The sequence below is a fragment of the Cinclus cinclus genome, chromosome 23, assembly GCF_963662255.1.
Source record: "Cinclus cinclus chromosome 23, bCinCin1.1, whole genome shotgun sequence".
NCBI classification, from domain to species: Eukaryota; Metazoa; Chordata; class Aves; order Passeriformes; family Cinclidae; genus Cinclus; species Cinclus cinclus.
The window spans coordinates 6,273,148-6,291,241 of NC_085068.1; the positions used below are offsets into that span (position 1 = coordinate 6,273,148).

Below are 18,094 nucleotides of genomic sequence, written 5' to 3' on the forward strand. Positions count from 1 at the left end.
AAGGTGTAAAATATTTTTTGTGGTTCTCAGTTAGATCTTGGACTCTCTCAGACCTTCATGTAAATTGAATCTGTGTTGTTATGCACAGTGATAAGCAGCTCCCCAGCCTGTCTGTTCAGTGAACAGCCTCAGAGCGAGGTGCTGCAGATGTTGCAGTTATGAAATTCCTCTCCACTGCACGCAAAAATAAAAAACCCTCCAAGAATCCAAGATCTGGTGCAGACCTCACCCTGCCAGGGGCTCACCTTGCGTTTGGAAAAGCTGCCCATGAGTGACCGGCTGTGCCTTTTGCTGGCACTGAAATCTTCCCCGGATTCCACATCATCCTCAAGTTTACTCTGAAGCAACCAAAGAGAGAAGAACACAGGAGCTTGAACAGAGTGCTCAGACAGTCTCTGGATGTCAGCACAAACAGGAGGGGGTTTTAGCACTGACTATTCTGGGTAACACCTCTGCTAAAGGGTTTGTCAAGCCTTGGCCTTGTAGTGGCTCTCACAAGAGCTCTGATACGTTGAGTAAAGTGTTGGGTTTAAAACCAAACTCGCCCCACAGAATGTTTTGGGAAGCTGATTTTCAGTCCTCATCCCTAGTTTAGTTTTAATCCCTGGTTATTACACCTGCTTATTATTGGCAGATATCCACTGTTTTTCACTTGTGTGGAACAATCTTCCCAAATTTTTGTGGCTCTAAACTCTAAAATGAAAACGCCTCAGCCTCATGAAGTGTAGTCTGTGGGCTGGGTACATTTTTATAAATTAGAGGTAATATAAAATTAAAATATATTGAAAATGCATAGAATATAGAGAAATGAGTAACAAAAAGAGCCCAACTTTCATAAGCAGTTTTTATAATGGAAAATCAAATTTTTCCTGTTGAAAAGTCATTTCAGAGTACATTTCATGCTCCAATTGCTGTGTGAGCAAGATAAATAGTTTGTGTATCTGACAGTGATATTCACCTGGCACCATCATGAACTGCATGAATTCAGCTATGAAGCTGAAGTCAATAATATAAGATATATTTAGTAAACTAATGAAACACAAGTACAATTAAACATAAATTCACCTTCTTACTATCAGACTTCAGCCCAGCCTTTCCTGAGGATGGTAGAGTGGAAACTGTAAAATTGTTTGGATCTTCACAGTCACGGATTTTGGATTCTTTTATTAGTGAGTCAAGTTTTTTCTTCGCTATATTCTCCACTCTTTTCCTGTTAGCAGATGCCTGCAAACAAAACATTAAATCATTAAAGTGATGAAAAAAGCATCACGTGAATCCCATGCCATGTCCAGGCTGACCCTGCAGCACCCTGCAGGTGCAGGATCTGTTGGGAGGAATGGATGGGAGATGCTTTAGAATCCTCTTTTCAACAGATCAAAGGCAAAATGCAAGAGAACTCCTGTTCCCTGCTCTGTGTACACCATGGCCCATGTGGGGAAATGAGGAACTAAAACTAAAAATAAAAATCAAGAGTTTTCTTTTTCACTCAGGTCTTTTAAGGGGTGACAGATAGTGCTCTCACAGTAGGCCTCAAGAATTCTCAGTTACATTTGTCATGAAACAAGTTCTGATTTTCTGAACTCTTCAAAAATTCATTTTGGAAAGCAAACCAGGTGTAGCAAATCTCAAATTTAAAGCATCAGTAAATGTCAGCAAAGCGAACTGTTAATAACAGAGATGGTGCTGTAAAATACTGAAAAGTGATATGCTAACATGCAATAACTTCCAAAAAGCAAAGAAATTATTTTTCTCCTTTGCTAGTCTTATTCACAAAGAAGTTTCACTTTTAGATGAAAAGGATCAGATCTATAATACAAAATGAGGAAATAGCCTGAGGGAGAGAGGACTGAGAATGCAAACTCTCTCCAAGGTAATCTGGTTTATGCCATTAAATGCTTTTGCTGTGTTTTGTATTGTTTCTGCAAGGTGCAGCGGAACTTGCCAGAAGATTAAAGTGACAAAAAAGGGAACTTTTAAAAAGGATGAAGAAATAAGGGATTTTCAGACTGAAGACAGCAGAGATTTTCCTTTTGGTAAAAATCAACCAAGCCCAACATTCAGCAAAGCAATGGGATGCTCTGTAAAAATGACCACAACTTGATGTAAGTAGAATATTTTCTCTTCTTTCTTTTTGCATTTTAGGGGAAGTACACAGTGATGCACTGAAGAATCACGAGCTATTACTCATTAAAATTCTAAACTTGAAACATTACCCCTAGAACAGGTTCTGCTTCCTATGCACTTTTGTCAATCTGCCCCCATGAAGGTTGAGAACCTGAACCACTTGTGATGAATCCCAAAGATCAGACCACAGCCACGATCCAGAGAACTCCTACAAGGTTTCCTCTCACTGGGATGGGAAGCCTTGACAGACATTTACATTCGAATGGGCACTTCACTTACATCTCCATTCATTAGTTTACAGTCATCATCAATCTCATCAGCACTGTCCTCATCAGAAACTTCTCCTTCCTCTGCATCATCGCTGATGTTGGCTGGAAGTTTCTTGCCCTAGAAGATAAATTTATTACAGAGACAGGGGAGCATGCAGCTCTTGCTATGACATATTCTTAAAAAACCCCAAATTATTCACAGCATGTTCTTTCCAGGTTCTTACTGACTAAGAAGACATTTGTTCTGAGCCTCAAGTAGCAGTTTCCTAAGATCTGCTTTTTGTGAAATGATTTAAGTCTGGGTGCAGTGATAACCAGGCAGAGATCATCATCATCACAAACAAGAGGAGGGAAAGGACACATGAAGCAGGTGTTTACCTTAACCAGGATCTTCCCTTTAAGACTTGCTGGTGAAGGGAGCTTTGTGGAGTCATCGTTGTGCACAGAAGACAGATCCAGTTTGTCTCCTAGGATTTCTATAAGATACTGAGCCATTTTCTTCTGCTGCAGGATGCTGCAGTGGTTCTCAATTGACAGGATCACAGGGTACCTGCAAGGACAAGCATCACCTGCAAATTTGGCTCTTACAGCCTGAAGACTTTTCTCACTAACAGAGCAGTGTCATACAGATAAACCTGAAGACAAAGCCTCTTCTACAAAGACAGAGAGTGTTGTTTCTAGTTTTAGTTTTACTGTTCTCATTTATTGTTTATTATTATTGGCAAAGGAACAACGACTGATTGGTTAAGAAAAGACTTGTGGAACATCTACTCCAGTGTAGTCAGTGCCATGTGAAACCACACTGAAGATGGATTTCTCTTTAGAGATGATGCTTTTTTAAGATCAGCACAACAGCCAGTCTATAAAGGAGTTTTGCAGGACTGAACTATCACGGATTCATTAATTAAAAATCAATTATTTCTATCCTGACATCTGGCCTTCATTAGCTCCTTATCAGGAAAAATAAGGCTTTCAGCCACACAAGGACCAACAGTTGATGATGTGGTCCCAGTTACCATTTTTGTGAAGGCTTAAAAGAACTGAACCATTTCAGAAGCACTGCCATTGATTTGTTTACCATTACTTCAGTCAAACTGCAAAAAAATCTCAGGCTCACAAGAAGTTTGCCTGGTCTGAAAATTTGGTGCAAGTTTAGCTCTATTTGTAAAGGCAGATGGGCTGCTTTGGGGGAGCTACTGGAAAAAATTTACAGTGATAAAGTAATTTCTATTTAAAAGAAAAAAAAAAGGTTGGCACAGACATTTTGACTGTTTGTGGAGGAAGAGAACAGTAACTGCCAAGGTATATGAAACTTCCCATGAATAATATTGATTTTCTGAGCAATGTACCTGTAGGGAAAATAACCACTTTCTGATGAATGCTCTGCTTTGTCCACAATCAGGTTACTGTCTCTTTGGATTCTTTATTCCCTGCCTTGTTTCCTATCCCTGGAGAACCCAGGTGTAGCCTTGGCAGCACCAGAGTGCACATCCAGAGAGACAAAGTGGTTCAACTGTCAGCCCTTCATTAAAAGCATTCCCTGGTAAAACCTGTTGTTCTTCAGATGTTGTACAAGTTCAATAAAGCCAGCTTCACATCTCTGTGCAGGATGCCCCTACTCAGTTTCACCTTGGTGTTTCTTTCTGAAGGATTTCCCCCCAGAAAACAACTCCAAATTCTGTCTGGAATTCTGGAACAGGTCGGCTATTCACTCCCTGTACAAGGATGACAGGGAATGCTCCCATTCATAGCCCTGAGACTCAAAGATTGGCAGGCTGGATACATACTCATTCTTGATAAAGGCATATTTGTTGATAGTTTCAATCACATCTTTGAAGAGGATTTTAGAAGTCAAGGTGTATCCATGGTGGACAATTGGCTCCCCGTCTGGCCCATCCCAGCAGTCAACTGTAGGACAGAAACAATGACACCCATCAGAGCAGAAAACCTGGGCCACCATCTGTAGGAGACCATAAGACCCTGAAATTCCCTTCAGCAGCCCAGCCAGCCATGTCTCCAAAGCAGGGCACAGGTTCATTCCCACCCTCACTGTGCTGAACATCCTTCCTGAGAAGGAACCTTCTGGCCTTGACTTGTGCTGGGACTGGGTGACTGTTCCCACTGTTTGAGAAAGCCCCAAGCAAAGAAACTCTTTCAACAAGTGCTGAGGAGTTTATGACAGGGAGACTGATGACAGAGCAGAGCATTGCTTTCATTGTGCTCCTGCTGAACCTGAAAAGGAAAGCAGAGACTCTCAGCCAATCTGCTCACACCACAGGCCAAGCCAAGAGCTGGTCATCCCCAGCCCACCCTGGATTTTGCCTTACTCTATACATGTCTATTACCACATTTCCATGAAATGTTTTACTTCTCTGAAGCCAGCATCCACAGTCCAACCCGAGTAAACCATATTTGCCTTCTGAAAACACTTTGATGGTCAGAACATTAAAGATGATTATGAAACGGGCAATGTCTCAGAAAGGCAGCAGGGATCAGAAGGGGTTGCACAAAAAGGCTTCCTGGTCACTGCAGAGATTGCCATCATTTCACAGAATACTTCCCTGAGCAGAAATAACCACTTTCCTCTTCAGCGTGGCAGGAAATCTGCCATATTTACCAGTCTGGTTGTCACACACTTGGCTAGGTAGGACAAGCACAGTGCATTCTGTCCAATATCAGCATTCTCTCTACAACAGGAGTTTTACTTTTTTTTTTCCTCACTACCAGCAACACCATTCCTCTAATGTCTGTCTTATTTCCATGCTCAAGAAAATTCCTCCATTCTACCACAACATTATTTTGTTGTTCTTTATGAAAAGACACCATTTTCCCAGGTTTTTTTCTCTCCCCAATTCCCATGTCCTGCAGAAGTCACAAATCTTTCTTCAGAGAGGAGAAACAAGACTACAGAGCCCACTGACAGCTCCTTTTTGCTCTTTACCTTCCACGCAGCGACAGCCAGACTGCAGCACCCATGCATACATGTCCACCCTGGACTGGGACATCAGCTGATCTCCCATGAGGTAGGTGTTGTGTGAAGAGGTAATGAAATAGTGACTCAGAGGGTAGCTCATGTCCTGGTTCACTTGGTAATGCTCTGGGTTGAATATGTCCCCCGATGGACTCCGCATGTAATTGGTGAAACCTGTCAGCAAACAACACTGTAAATAATATAGTTTCATCCTTTTTGTTGCTGTAATCTTCCTAAAACCAGCCTAAAATGCATCCCTATACTCACCAGCATATTTAAGATAAAGAAATAGCACCACTACACCCAAACTGTCACCATGACCAAGAGAAATTATTGCTTTTCTCATTGCTTTGTACATTTTCCTGCTCTGCCTTTCCTAAGAAAAATATGTCTACTTAATCCAAACTTCTTAGGCTTATAACTTGTGTCAAAGTATTCTGTTAGGACATTGGGTCACAAGGTATATAAAAGCCTCCAGAGATTTGCACTCATATCCTGGAGTTGCTCCTCAGTGAAATCTTGTAAGATCTACAGTATTGGGCTGCATAGAGACATAATCTCCTCTCCTCTCCTCTCCTCTCCTCTCCTCTCCTCTCCTCTCCTCTCCTCTCCTCTCCTCTCCTCTCCTCTCCTCTCCTCTCCTCTCCTCTCCTCTCCTCTCCTCTCCTCTCCTCTCCTCTCCTCTCCTCTCCTCTCCTCTCCTCTCCTCTCCTCTCCTCTCCTCTCCTCTCCTCTCCTCTCCTCTCCTCTCCTCTCCCCTCTTTCCTAAAAAATACCAGAACACATTGGCTTGTACAAGTTACGCTCTCTAATTTGGATATGACACAGAAATCTGCCTGTGGAGTGGGGAGCTCTGCAGTACTGCACTAATGTCACTTCAGAGACTAAATTTCACTCCAGACTTGATACTGAAATATCAGTTTTCTGTGGGGCTTTCAGTGATGATACCAGAAGAATTTGTTTTCTGGAGCAGTGGGATGCTTGTAAATCTTGCAGACATCATCACTTGGGCCCTGTGTGTATTGCAATCACTACTCTTGTTCAAAAGCAAAGTTTTAGCAAGTTATGGTTTTATCTTTGTGTGAAATTGCTGCTCTCAGACCTCCAGCAGACATTTGTGCACATATCACAGACACTTACTGTAACTTCCATTCAAATCTCTCCCAAAGGATTTTCTTTCACCACCAAGGAAAGGTTCAGATTCCCATTCACACCCTGGCTTTGCTGACAGTGATGATGCCTTTGGTCAATAGGTTTCTGCTTCAAGATTTCTAATTCTCCTGGCATTTCACTCATTCCATAAATGAATGTGCCCGCGTAAAAATCCTGCAAAACTTCCAAAGGTCTTTACACACTTTGACTGTGAGAAGATAAAATTCCACCTTGATGATGGTCCTTCTAAGCTATACATTTTGTGTTGAAAGTTTTACTAAAGGAAAAGACCTGATAAACACAAATAGCAGCCAAAACTTTTTTGAACAATACACTGGGATACAGTGCCAGGGAATTCAACTCAGCCCAGCTGAATATTGAAGTCTCTTGGAGCACATACCATGATCAATGAGCAAATCAGTGATAGAGCCAGGGTGAAAACAAAAGATGAACCAAGGCAGAGCAGCCACCGTGGAAAATGGATAGAGCACAGAGTGTGTCAGCAAACACACAGCCAAGCACTCATGGCAGGTAATCAGTTCTTCCAGCAAACCAATCAGCTGCTGCAAGATTAATTCCACCCAGCACTGGGAGGGCAGCTGCTGCAACACCACCATTGTTTGCTTTAAGCTCTTGTTAAAATATGATGTGATGATGGTTGTAATGAGTTCACACTAATTGGATTTATCAGTCCTAAGAGAAAGAATGAAGGTGCTGTCAGCGGAGTGTCCCACAGGACTGCAGTGGTCACACTCAGGGAAGGTGCACTGGCTCGGTGTCACTTTGATCAGCAGACAAAGGTAAAGGGTTTCTTTGCAAGGCTGTGAATGAGCCCATTGTCAAAGGCCAGTCCAAGGTGCTCCATGACAAAAGCCAGCACAGCTGAGGACACAAGGCAGTACAGGCACATGAATGAATAGGAAAGGACAAAGAACACTGTACTGATATTTCACTACTACTGAAGTGCAGCCAAGTGTGGGCAGGATGCTCCTGTCTGGGCTGTACCAATCTGAGGAATAAACAGGCAGCTTCAGCTTCCATGGCTGCTGCATTTCAGTCCCCAGGGCAACACTGGACTTGTTTTCTGTGAGACAGGAGACATCTAAAGTCTCAACTCTACACAAAGACATGCAGACACAGATTTATGATTTTTAAGCCGCTCTTCCTTCTTTGTCAGCACCAACCCACCAGTGTGCCCCTGCCAGCTCCTCAGTCACCTCTCTTTGGATGTTACCAGAAATCTGCATTAATTAAGCTCTAGATTGGGTCTGTTCTGTTCTGCTTCACTTCCAGATAGTTGCTGCAGGGGTTAAGGGTCACAAAGGTTTTTCCAATTGTCTCCAAAGGACCTCACCTTCTGCTTCCCCCTGAGCAGGAGCTCTGTAGCAGACACCAGCAGAATGTCAGCATGCTGGACTCTCTCTTATCCAAACCCATAAAGCCTCTAATATTTTATCATCCATTCTGAGGTAAGGCCATTGTATAGATTTTTTTTTTCCTTATTGTTTTTCTCTATGGAAACCTACAATAGTTTGAAAAGCCTACTCTTACTTTTGCAGGTATGAGGAAGGCAAGATAATGAACTTGCTTATTCATTATTTATGTGACTGCAACTGCCTGTATAAACCAGAAAATGAAAATAATGTCATCTGCTCTCTCGCTGGCATTAGCATAAGCTTTAAAATAAATTGAAAATTAGTCTGGAAGTAGAATAGACCTTGACCCATCCTAAGCAACAACCTTACACACTGTACCAGAAACTACACACTTCTTCCTGCAGGAAACCAAACAACTTCTGTTCTGCCACCTTTTAGGATGACAACACACCCACAGAAATGGACAAGACTGATTTTCTAAAGGTCCAAGAACTTTTGCACAGATTCTAATTCCTGAGGAATGTACTCCCTTCTTGGAGTCAATAAGATAAGATCAGGCTGAAGATTTACTATTTAGGGGAAAGGACTTACAGTCAGCCCCCAAAATAACAGCTACCAGCCTGGTGGTACAGCATTGATATATTTAGAGAGAAAGCTTCAGCAGCAAAGGGCAGGAAGACAGGACCAATTTCATCTATCATCCCACTCAGACATTTACTCTGGATCACATCACTCCTCTTATATTAAGACTTAAATGATTTCCAAAAATACCTGCAGGAATGATGCAACCAAATAAAACTATATTTTCCAAAAGCACAAATAGAGACACTTCCAGTTCCAGTTGACTTTCAATGACTGCTGCTTCATTGTGATATGAACCTTTCAAAACTCCTCCAAATAGATCTGATTTCCCTTTAGGCTCCTCAGTAAATGGTACATATTTAAAAAAAATCAAAAAGACTGGAAACATGCTCTATACAACATGACAAAATTCTACAGCTATATATTCTGCAAGTAGCAGCAATACTCTCCTGAGCATTGAGACAGTTCCCTTTTCCCCACAAAAGCTGCACCAGCCAGCTTACCATCAATTCCCAGGGCTCCCTCCTTCTTGTTTTCTGGGCATGGCTCAAACTTACTGATGATTTCCAGGCAATGTTCTTTAGTCACATTTGACATCTGTAAAAGCAGCAAAAATGCAGTGTTAACTATTAATCACAGCTTCTCTGGGCTCTCTCCTCTGTCTCCAGTCCAACAACTGGCCAGATTATCCATAGTGGGACTCAGGATTTCCAGTTCTCCAGTGGGATTCTCACTCCTGTCAATCAGTGTCAAGTCAGATGAGAAGGGAAGCGCTCTGTGAAAAGTTTCTGTGCTATTGGCAGCTGCCTGATTACAGAGTTCTGCTTTGTAGGTCAGATCTGTTGTTAGGCACCACAGAGCATCCAAACAGAACGAGCTTTGTCACAAACCAATGGGATTTCTTCTCTTGTAGGATTAGAGGATTAGTTTGCATTATCAAAGGTTTTTTTCCTTTAAAATAAAACAAGAAAATGGCTCATCTTTATCCAGCAGACAGAAAAATCTGTTAGTAGCAGGAAAAAGAGAATCTGGACATAATGTTCTCAGGAAATCTGCTAACTTTAAGGTTGCTTTGCATTCTCAAATGAAAAAGAAAAGAGTACAATGGGAAATATATATGTCTGTAAATGTTGTAATTTATGAAACCAGGACCATTAATGTTGAGCTGTAACTTTTTTTACATAATGCAATGTTTTAGTAACTTACTTTTAACACAACTAATACTCCTGCTTTTAACTGTTGATGTATTCTCTATTATCCTGATATTATTTAACATGCCTATCCTGAGTGGTCCAGCAAATCCTTTCTATTAGGTACTGTACATGGCATGAAAACACAGTCCTTGTCATCAGAGTGCAAAAAAGTGACCATCAATTTGGCAACACAGAATCTTTGCCTACAGGAAAATGAAACCACCAGCACATCTGCTACAAGATCAATGCCTTTTCTGGGAGTAACTGAAAAGATAATAAATAAAAGTAAAAGTAGAACTCTGGATCCGAACATCAGTGATACTGGGTTCAAAAGACAAAGGTCTGGAACACCAGGTTTTCCTGGAAGGGAGTAAAGATGTTTTCCCTGTCCATGTTGTATGAGAAAGTATGGCAAGGGAGAGAAGCCCCCAGGCAGGATTTGCTCATGTCAGTAATTAGCTGAGTTGATTTGAGTCCTGTGGTGAGTGTTCATTTTCCCCTCATCATCTGGAGGATCAATTGACCAATGAAATGGAAACACACCCCACTTATCTAAGGAGATAACTGCCAGAGAGGTGGCTTTTTTATTTGTTCCTTTCATGGACAATGACTGAAACTCTGGACATTTATGACTTAGAAGCATGAAGCTTCAGAGAAGACCATGAGAGGAAAAGGGCAAAGATAAGTCAAAGCATTTGTTCCCACAGCACTGGAGTTAAATCACTCAGAGAACATTTCTTAGGTACTACAATATGTTTCAAACACTTTCCTATACATAAATCATCCTCTCAACTGCTCTTTGAAAGATAATCTTCCAGTTTACACACTGAGAGAATGTGATAAAGTAATTCAGAGTTTCATCATGGGCTGTGCACTAGGTCACAAGCAGAGCCAGGAACACCAGCTTTTCCCCAAGGTACTGAATACTGGGAGCAGACAGATGCTGATGGGATTGTTCAAGGGGAACACATGAAAGAAAAAAAACAATTCTAGAGATTATATTTAGAGGCACACCAAAAGAGCCTACAGGAAAAAAAAAAGGTAGTGAGGGCAAGAAGATTCAATAAATAGTTCCTGCCAGCCTACAGATGAAAATCAAGAGACTTCTGTCTATTTTTCATATGCACAGCATCGAAGTCTCCACTCCTTTTAAAAGGGAATTCATTCCCAATGGCAAGCAGGAAAGCATGCAGCTGGAATTCTGCTCCTGGCTTGGGCCTACCTTCTGTTCAGTCTCCAAGAAGCGTTTCAGGTCATCCGTGTCCAGGTAGTCCTTGTGGTTGCTGTAGGTGAGCATCAGCAGGTACAGATCGCGCCGCGTCGACATCATCTTGTAGAAGGCACAGAACTCCTCAAAGTCCAGTGTGCCCTGGTTGTCATCTGTGTCAGCCTCCTGCAGCACACAGCAATGAGACAGTCAGGAACCCAACTGCCTGCACCAATTTTAAATAAACAAACCCCTGCATGAGAGTGAAGCACTGGAATCAAACGCAGGTTGAAGCTGCCTGGTGTGGCTGTTAGAACTGACTGATCTATCAGCCTTGTCACAGGAATCCTCTGCACAGCTTTGAACCTCTCCCATGGATACATCAGTGCAGGAGCCAAAAAACAATTCGGAAGGTTTTAATTGTTCCACAGGGAGCCCTGCTGAAGGATTTCTTCTGTCTATGGCAATGAAGTAAAGACAAGGTACCCTCTAACAATATGTGTGTGTCTGGCAGAATTACCCACTCGCATCTTCAGAAGACCATTGGAGCCCAAGTCATCTTGAAATTAATTTTATATTCAGGATTTGAGAGAATATCTGTTAAATCCATGGCCATAAACTAATAAGATCTGGAAGAATACTAATTTTGCAAGTAAAGAAAGAATCATCAGGGATTTCACATAAAAGTTAGCTGGTCCCTGCAGGGACTCCGTGGTAACAAAAGCTACACATCTCCATTGTTGCTCACTAAATTGGGCCAAGGTCAGCAGAATGTTATGTCAAACAAACAGCTCTTAGCAGTGCAAAAATCAGAAGTTTTCAAGCTGGGTGTTTTATTAGTACCAGTTATCATAGGGTATTGGATACTTTATTAGATAATATTTGTTAGAGGGAACATAATCAGAGGAGGAAACATGACTGAGTTTCTGATCAAAAAGGTACAGCAAAAGGCCAGTCTTGGTAGTGTGTTTTTTCAAGTTATGTAACACCAAAAGGTACCTGGTGTGTTGCTTTTTTCTGTGCATAACAATTTATCTGTGATGTGTTTCTGGAACTCTTTCCATTTTTACCAAATGGGCTGTGTAGTATCTCTCAGCAGAGTGGAAACAAACCAGCTGCTGAAGTATTTGCAATCTCTCCTACTGGGTTTCGAGTTAAATCCTTGCTTTTTCAGGAAAAGAATTTTTTCTTACCTTAAACATTTGCTTGACTTTCTGTCGGGGTAGGTTCACATTCAGTTTGTGCATGAGCTGCAGCACTTCACTAATACTCAGACTGCCATCCCCATTTTTATCTGCCTCATCAAATGTCTGCTTCAACCACATTGAACAGGAGTTAAGGAACAGCAGGGAATATTGAAGGATATTGCTGAACATCATGGATATATTTTTTTTCACATTAGGAAATGCTGCAAATGAGACTGGGAGTGAAAGGTCAAGCTAACATCTAACTCTCCTCACGTCAGTTCAGTAATAACAGCTTCTAAACTTGCTGTGCTCAACATGCCACATGTGCTCTGTGCCTATTTGACAGCACAGAAGAAAAACTTCTGAGTGAATCTCAGTGTTACATCACCAAATTAAATGGATGGTTTTACACCGGCAGTGAGATTGAAGAATATGCCTGTGTGTTTTTCAGTCCACTGCAGTCACTCATCTCCAAATCTTGCCCAGAAGAATCCTCTTCAGGGGCTGTCTCTGGATACAGGGAATACAATGGGAACTGCTTTGAAGCTAATGCTTACTTGCATCAAAGCAAACACTGTAAGGAATCCTGAGCTTATCCATAGCTCTCCACTGCTGGGACAGCTCCCAGGCAGCACAGGAAGGATATTGGTCTCTGGTCCTTTGGCGTTTGGAGAGGCTGTCCTCGTCGCTGATCCCTGCCATCAGGTACTTCAGCCCTGTGATCCAGGTCCGTGCTTCCTCAGCACTGGAGGACACCAGGTCCAGGGATTCCATGTGGTCCCCATAGTAGATGCTGAAGCAGCAGTTGGGATCGAAGCTGCCGTCGGCGTAGCGCTGGAAGATCTCCGACTGCTTCCCCTCACACACCTCCTGGATGGAGTCGATGGAAACTGCAGGGACAGAAGTGCAGCTCATTATCAGCTCATTAATAGCTGTGAGCATGCCCTGGGCTGGGCAGGTGCATTCATCCTGCAGAGAAATCCCAGACAGGGAGAGCCCAAATCTCACACTGCAAGGCCCCAGCTCACACAGGGGGTGCCTCCAACTCATTTACAGCACACCACACCCCTGCAACCTGCACAGCCAACTGCAGAGACTTCAGCTTCATAAATTACCCATCATAAAATCATTTACTGCCCATTAAAATCAAGTACAACACCTCTCATTGAGCCAGACCCTTCATTTTTCTCGTTTGTTTACAAGAGGACAAGGCCCCAGGAGGGGTCAGAGGGGAGGTTCTGAGGCTGACACTCACTTTTGGCTTTCTCATTCTTCCGAGAGGGTCTCCAGCGAATGCACGACCTGTGGTCATCCAAGTAGTAGAAGCGGACCAGCCCCTTGGAGCCACCACGGAGTTTGATCATCTGGGTGCCTGCCTGCATGGAGCTCATACATCTTTCCACTGAGGAGAGGAATGAAGTGAGAGCAGAGAGTCAAACCTTGCTCCCTTTGGAATTGCCTTTACAGGAAGAAAACACATCAAGCAGCTGCCAAATGAACAGTTCAAGTCAAAGGACAAGGTTTCCTGTAGTGTCTGGTATAAGAGGTCAGGTATTGAGATCAAAAAGGGAGAAAGATTCGTGGTGACTGTGGATTTACCTCTAAATCTGAAAGTTTTCATTCCCTTATTAATTTATATTGGATGTTCATACGTTGGAACCAGTACAAGGCATGTACCTTTCTCAACACCATCTCAAATCTGAGCTCCTACAACATGTAAAGCTGGACACAGGATGAAATTTCACCTGGAAACTGGAATCCTTGGCCAGCACGGTCCCACTGCTTCCATGGATTAAGCCACTGATCCTATAGATTTTCTTAGAAAGAACCTCACAGATTTTTCATCTTCCAAATCCCCCACATCCACATTTTCCTAGCAGGAGGCCTCTCACCTGTGTTGTACTTTGCCTCTGGGGCTCAGGACCTGTTCCATTCCTGTGGGTTTGGCAGCATCCCAGACAGTGCAGCCAGTAGCCTTAAAACCCATGAGTGTTGGGAGAAGCTCCCTCCAAGGGTCTGCTCTGCCTCTGCCTTTCCTGAGGAGCTGCTGCCAAACCAGGCTCTGGCTCTGGAAGCCCCTGGGAGCTGGGTTAGGGCCTTGTTCTGAAATCCAGCTGCTGCAAGGACTAAGCTCAACAACTTCAATCCAACTGTGAGTGGCTGGCTCTGTCCCAGGAATAAATGCAGACTCACATTTTTTGCCAAGTCTCCCATTTATTTCCCCTGATGACAGAGCAGAGCCTGTGACCTGATTTTCCTCTGACTTTCTGCTTGATCTGTTTAAGTAAAATTAAAACTATTACCATGTTCAACATTTTTTTTAGACCTAGCAATGAGAAGCGAAAATTACTATTGAGGTTCTTGACTGAAGAATGAAAATTAATACATGCAATACACATTCTAGTTCATAAATAAATGCAAGGAGATTCTGAGGTCAGGTGGCTTTTGTCAATCAAGATAAAAGATGAAACAGTGTCCAAATGAGAACACTCATTCCATGCATTCTAAAATTCATCAACACCAACACAGCTCTTTGGGGTGATTCAAGTTCACCACTCAGGCAAAAGCAAAAGCAAGGTAAGTAAAAAGAAATGGGAAAAAGCTTTGATGTTCCTGTACCTTAAAGCTCATGTTCAGAAAAAGTCAATTAATTTATTCTGGAAAAGGTTCAGCAAAATAGATTCATTTGAAAGCAGACCTGTATAGTAAAAGGAAATTTTAATTTAAAGGCACAGTTCTGTAGAGTTCATTGTCCATGTTAATAAAATATTCATGGAGAGAAGGTGTGGAATTGAGAACAAGATAATCCCTTGTGTAACATTTTACTTCTTAAAGCTGGGCCTTTGGCTTCAGTCACACATGCCTCCAGAGAAAATCAATATTCAGCAGGTATCAGCCATAAAGGCAAGTGCTGTGCCAGAAACATCACTGGAATCCACTGCAACATCAGATCCAAACTCAGCCCAACCCTGTCCCAGACACTCAATCTTCTCAATATCTGCTTTCATTCCAACTCAGAAGAAGATAAATATTTCTCAGATTTACTGAGACAAGAATTATGGGAAGCTTGAACTTATTTTAATTTCACAAGGTTCATAGGGTTTTTGAAAAAAGAATCAGACAAAATAGCTAATAAAAGAATTTCTCTAAACACTAATTACACACACTTCAAATCACATTAAATTTCCAGCTTCCTCTTTGGGAATTATAACAGTAAATTTATTGGAAGAAAAGAGTATAAATGGGAAAAGTGTCAAAGATCACACCTGTTACAACACAGAATGTAAGAAGCACCAAAATAAAAGCACACACTTTCTGCAAAACACTTTTGCATGAAGTAGTTCCCTGCTGTTAAAACTTTAGTAAGCATGCTTGGACTTCTTTTTCAATGCTGCTGTTTATTTTGCTGCAGGATTTCTCACCCAAAGCCACCCTGAGCACCCCACAGCCTCTTGCTGCAGTTCCAACTCATCTGGAGTGACCTTGGGTGATCCATGACCAGCCCCAGTATTTCAGTGTTGCCATCTTTTTGGGGCTGGTGACACAGGGAAAGGAGGCCACATGAAATCTCTTCCTTCCTGTGTCAAAGCAGCAGCTTTCCTGGATCCTGGCAAAGCAGTGGGAAGGAAAACCCCAAAGGAATGCAGAGGTGTTTGCTGGGGGCACCAGGCAAGGGCCAAGATTTGGAGCGGGGACACCTCCACACCTGTCCCTGTGTGTGGCACTCACACACACCCCTCTCCTGTGGGACTGAAAGTTTAGAGTGCTGCAGAGACTGGAAAGGGGGAAAAAAATCCTAGTGGTACTTATATCAAACAGAAAATGATACAGGTTTTTTCTGAAGTCTCTCACAGCATGCAAGTGAAAAGGGCACACTGCTGAGCAGTAGAACTGCTTCTCCTTGTCATTGTTCACATTCCTTCTTTAAGAATTCATTTCTATACTTCACATAAAAATCCCCCAGTCTTGCAATGAATCAGGTTTTTGAAGAAATGACTCTTAACTATCTTCAATTAAGGCTGAATTACAGCTTTTCTGTTTTGCACTTCATTAGTTCCTTTTTTTTTTCAGAATTCAGCTTATGTTCAGCTCTCATCTGATCTAATGAGTTGCTTCAATTTGCATCTGGACAAAAAAAATTGTGGAGAGAAGATGGATCTCTGTACTGCAGCACAGAGCACTGCCAGAGCAGAGCAGGGAATAAAAACGTGGAACACCCAGTTCTGCACTGGACTGATGCAGCAAAAAGACTCACAGTGATTTTTCATGCTTCTTAATAACATTTATATTTACTATAAACAGTGTTAAAGTAACAATAAATAGCAAAGCTACACAAACCATAAACCCTACAATTTGTCCTGAAACAAGGGGGAAAAAGGAGACCAATTTCATGCCTATTGTTAGAAAGATGTTCTAGTGTCTGCAAATTAATTATTTATGGTTCAGTAGCATTATTGTCTTTTAGGAGTCTCTGAGTTTGATATAAATGTGTGAAGGAGTGGGAGTATTTTAGCATGTGGGGATGAAAAGAAGTCAGGAGATTGAGTCATTGAGTATTTTTGTACATGGACCAGCTTTGTCAAAAGATTCATGTCCCTGGGTTCAAGGCAACCCAAGGTTGTGTCACACACCTTTGCCCCAGCCACGCTTAGGGACACTGAGCAGGGAGCATCAAACCCCTCTGCTGAGTTCTGCCCTATGAACGGATCCTGGAGGGATGAATCCTAATTGTGTGCCTCACAGCAACCACCCTCCTAAACAACATCAGGAGAGGAATTATTCCTCCTTAAGAAATAAGAGAGCTTGTTTCTCTCGAGGGCCTCCAGAAGATGTTTGTGAGCCCAGAGAAACCCCCCAGTACACATGCACCAGAAGGGCAAGTTGTTCCCTTAAAATATCACCAAACCAAAACAGCTTTCCCACACACAAACAGAGGACTCCCACACTTGTCACACATTCAGCACTGCCAATCCATTGAAGACATAATGACTGCCCCATTTTTTAAAGTCTCACTGGAAATGGTTTCGCAGCTATAAGTGGCTCATCAATATGTAAACCAAAGAGCTGACTGGCTCCAGCCATTCCTGCCAGGAATACCACTTTCTATCTAGACAGGAGGCATAAAATCCTTTTGAAAATCAATATAGTAATATAATGATATAAAACACGTAATATATCCAAATACAGCAGAGAGTGTTGGGAGTTCTGTCCAGCTGAACAGTTCAGAAGATATTTTGCCAATCCTGCCTACAAACTGTCTGTGGTGCTGCTGGCCCAGGTACACCAGGCTCACTCACATCACTACATTGGATCCAGGAAAAAAACAGATCACATCCAAACTCATTAATCTTCATTTGTTTCATTTTGCATCCCTCCAGCCTAATGAACAGGTCCCTCTCACCTTGTAAACCAACCATCTTATTCCCAGCACAGCTTTCTCCCCCTTGTTGGCTCTTAGTGGCTCAAGCTTCACTGAAGTCCAAGACTCTACTGTTCTGTTCATTGACCAAAAGAACCTGGAACTGCCTTTGGAAAAGAATATTTCTCTATAATTCTGCCAGCAATGGTTGGGACAATGCATACAAGAGATGATGGAATTCATCCTTAAAGCACACAATCCCTAATAAATGAGGCGTTAATGGGAGAAGAGATTTCCCTGTGGAAATTAGGGGCTTGATTCCAGGTCAGGCTGTCAGCTCTCCATCCCTCTATCAGGCACCTGCATCCAGGGAAATGCAGAAGCAGAGTTGGATGGTGTTTCTCAACCTCTGCAAAAATTCCCAGTACTTACTAAGCTATCTGTGTGCCCAACTTTCTTGCTAAAAAAGAGTCTTTGATGGATGAAGCTGACAGACAAATAGGACAAAAAGATGCTCCAAGGAATGGGTGGTTCTGGTTAAGGCTGCAGATTTCCACAGAAGTGGCTCAAGATGATTGCTACTAAAGTGCTTTTATTAGAAAACCTGTTTTCTCTGGCCATCTCTAATTAGGTTTGCTAGGTTTATTAGCTATTTAAATGAAAGGCTGCTGTGA

The 18,094-nt window shown here is 42.3% G+C and overlaps 1 protein-coding gene across 1 annotated transcript in view; it reads right to left on the reverse strand.

Annotated features, from left to right (window-relative positions):
* Positions 1 to 18,094, reverse strand: part of PLCH2 (phospholipase C eta 2) — a 33,589-nt gene that overhangs the window by 14,775 nt on the left and 720 nt on the right. Inside the window, exons 2-12 of the mRNA XM_062507447.1 lie at positions 13,317 to 13,463; positions 12,708 to 12,951; positions 12,068 to 12,197; positions 10,890 to 11,060; positions 8,978 to 9,071; positions 5,335 to 5,538; positions 4,181 to 4,301; positions 2,772 to 2,943; positions 2,404 to 2,511; positions 1,066 to 1,224; positions 246 to 338 (exon numbers count right to left, since the gene is read on the reverse strand). Coding sequence (XP_062363431.1) covers positions 246 to 338; positions 1,066 to 1,224; positions 2,404 to 2,511; positions 2,772 to 2,943; positions 4,181 to 4,301; positions 5,335 to 5,538; positions 8,978 to 9,071; positions 10,890 to 11,060; positions 12,068 to 12,197; positions 12,708 to 12,951; positions 13,317 to 13,463 — 1,643 coding nt within the window. The remainder of the gene's footprint in view (positions 1 to 245; positions 339 to 1,065; positions 1,225 to 2,403; positions 2,512 to 2,771; positions 2,944 to 4,180; positions 4,302 to 5,334; positions 5,539 to 8,977; positions 9,072 to 10,889; positions 11,061 to 12,067; positions 12,198 to 12,707; positions 12,952 to 13,316; positions 13,464 to 18,094) is intronic.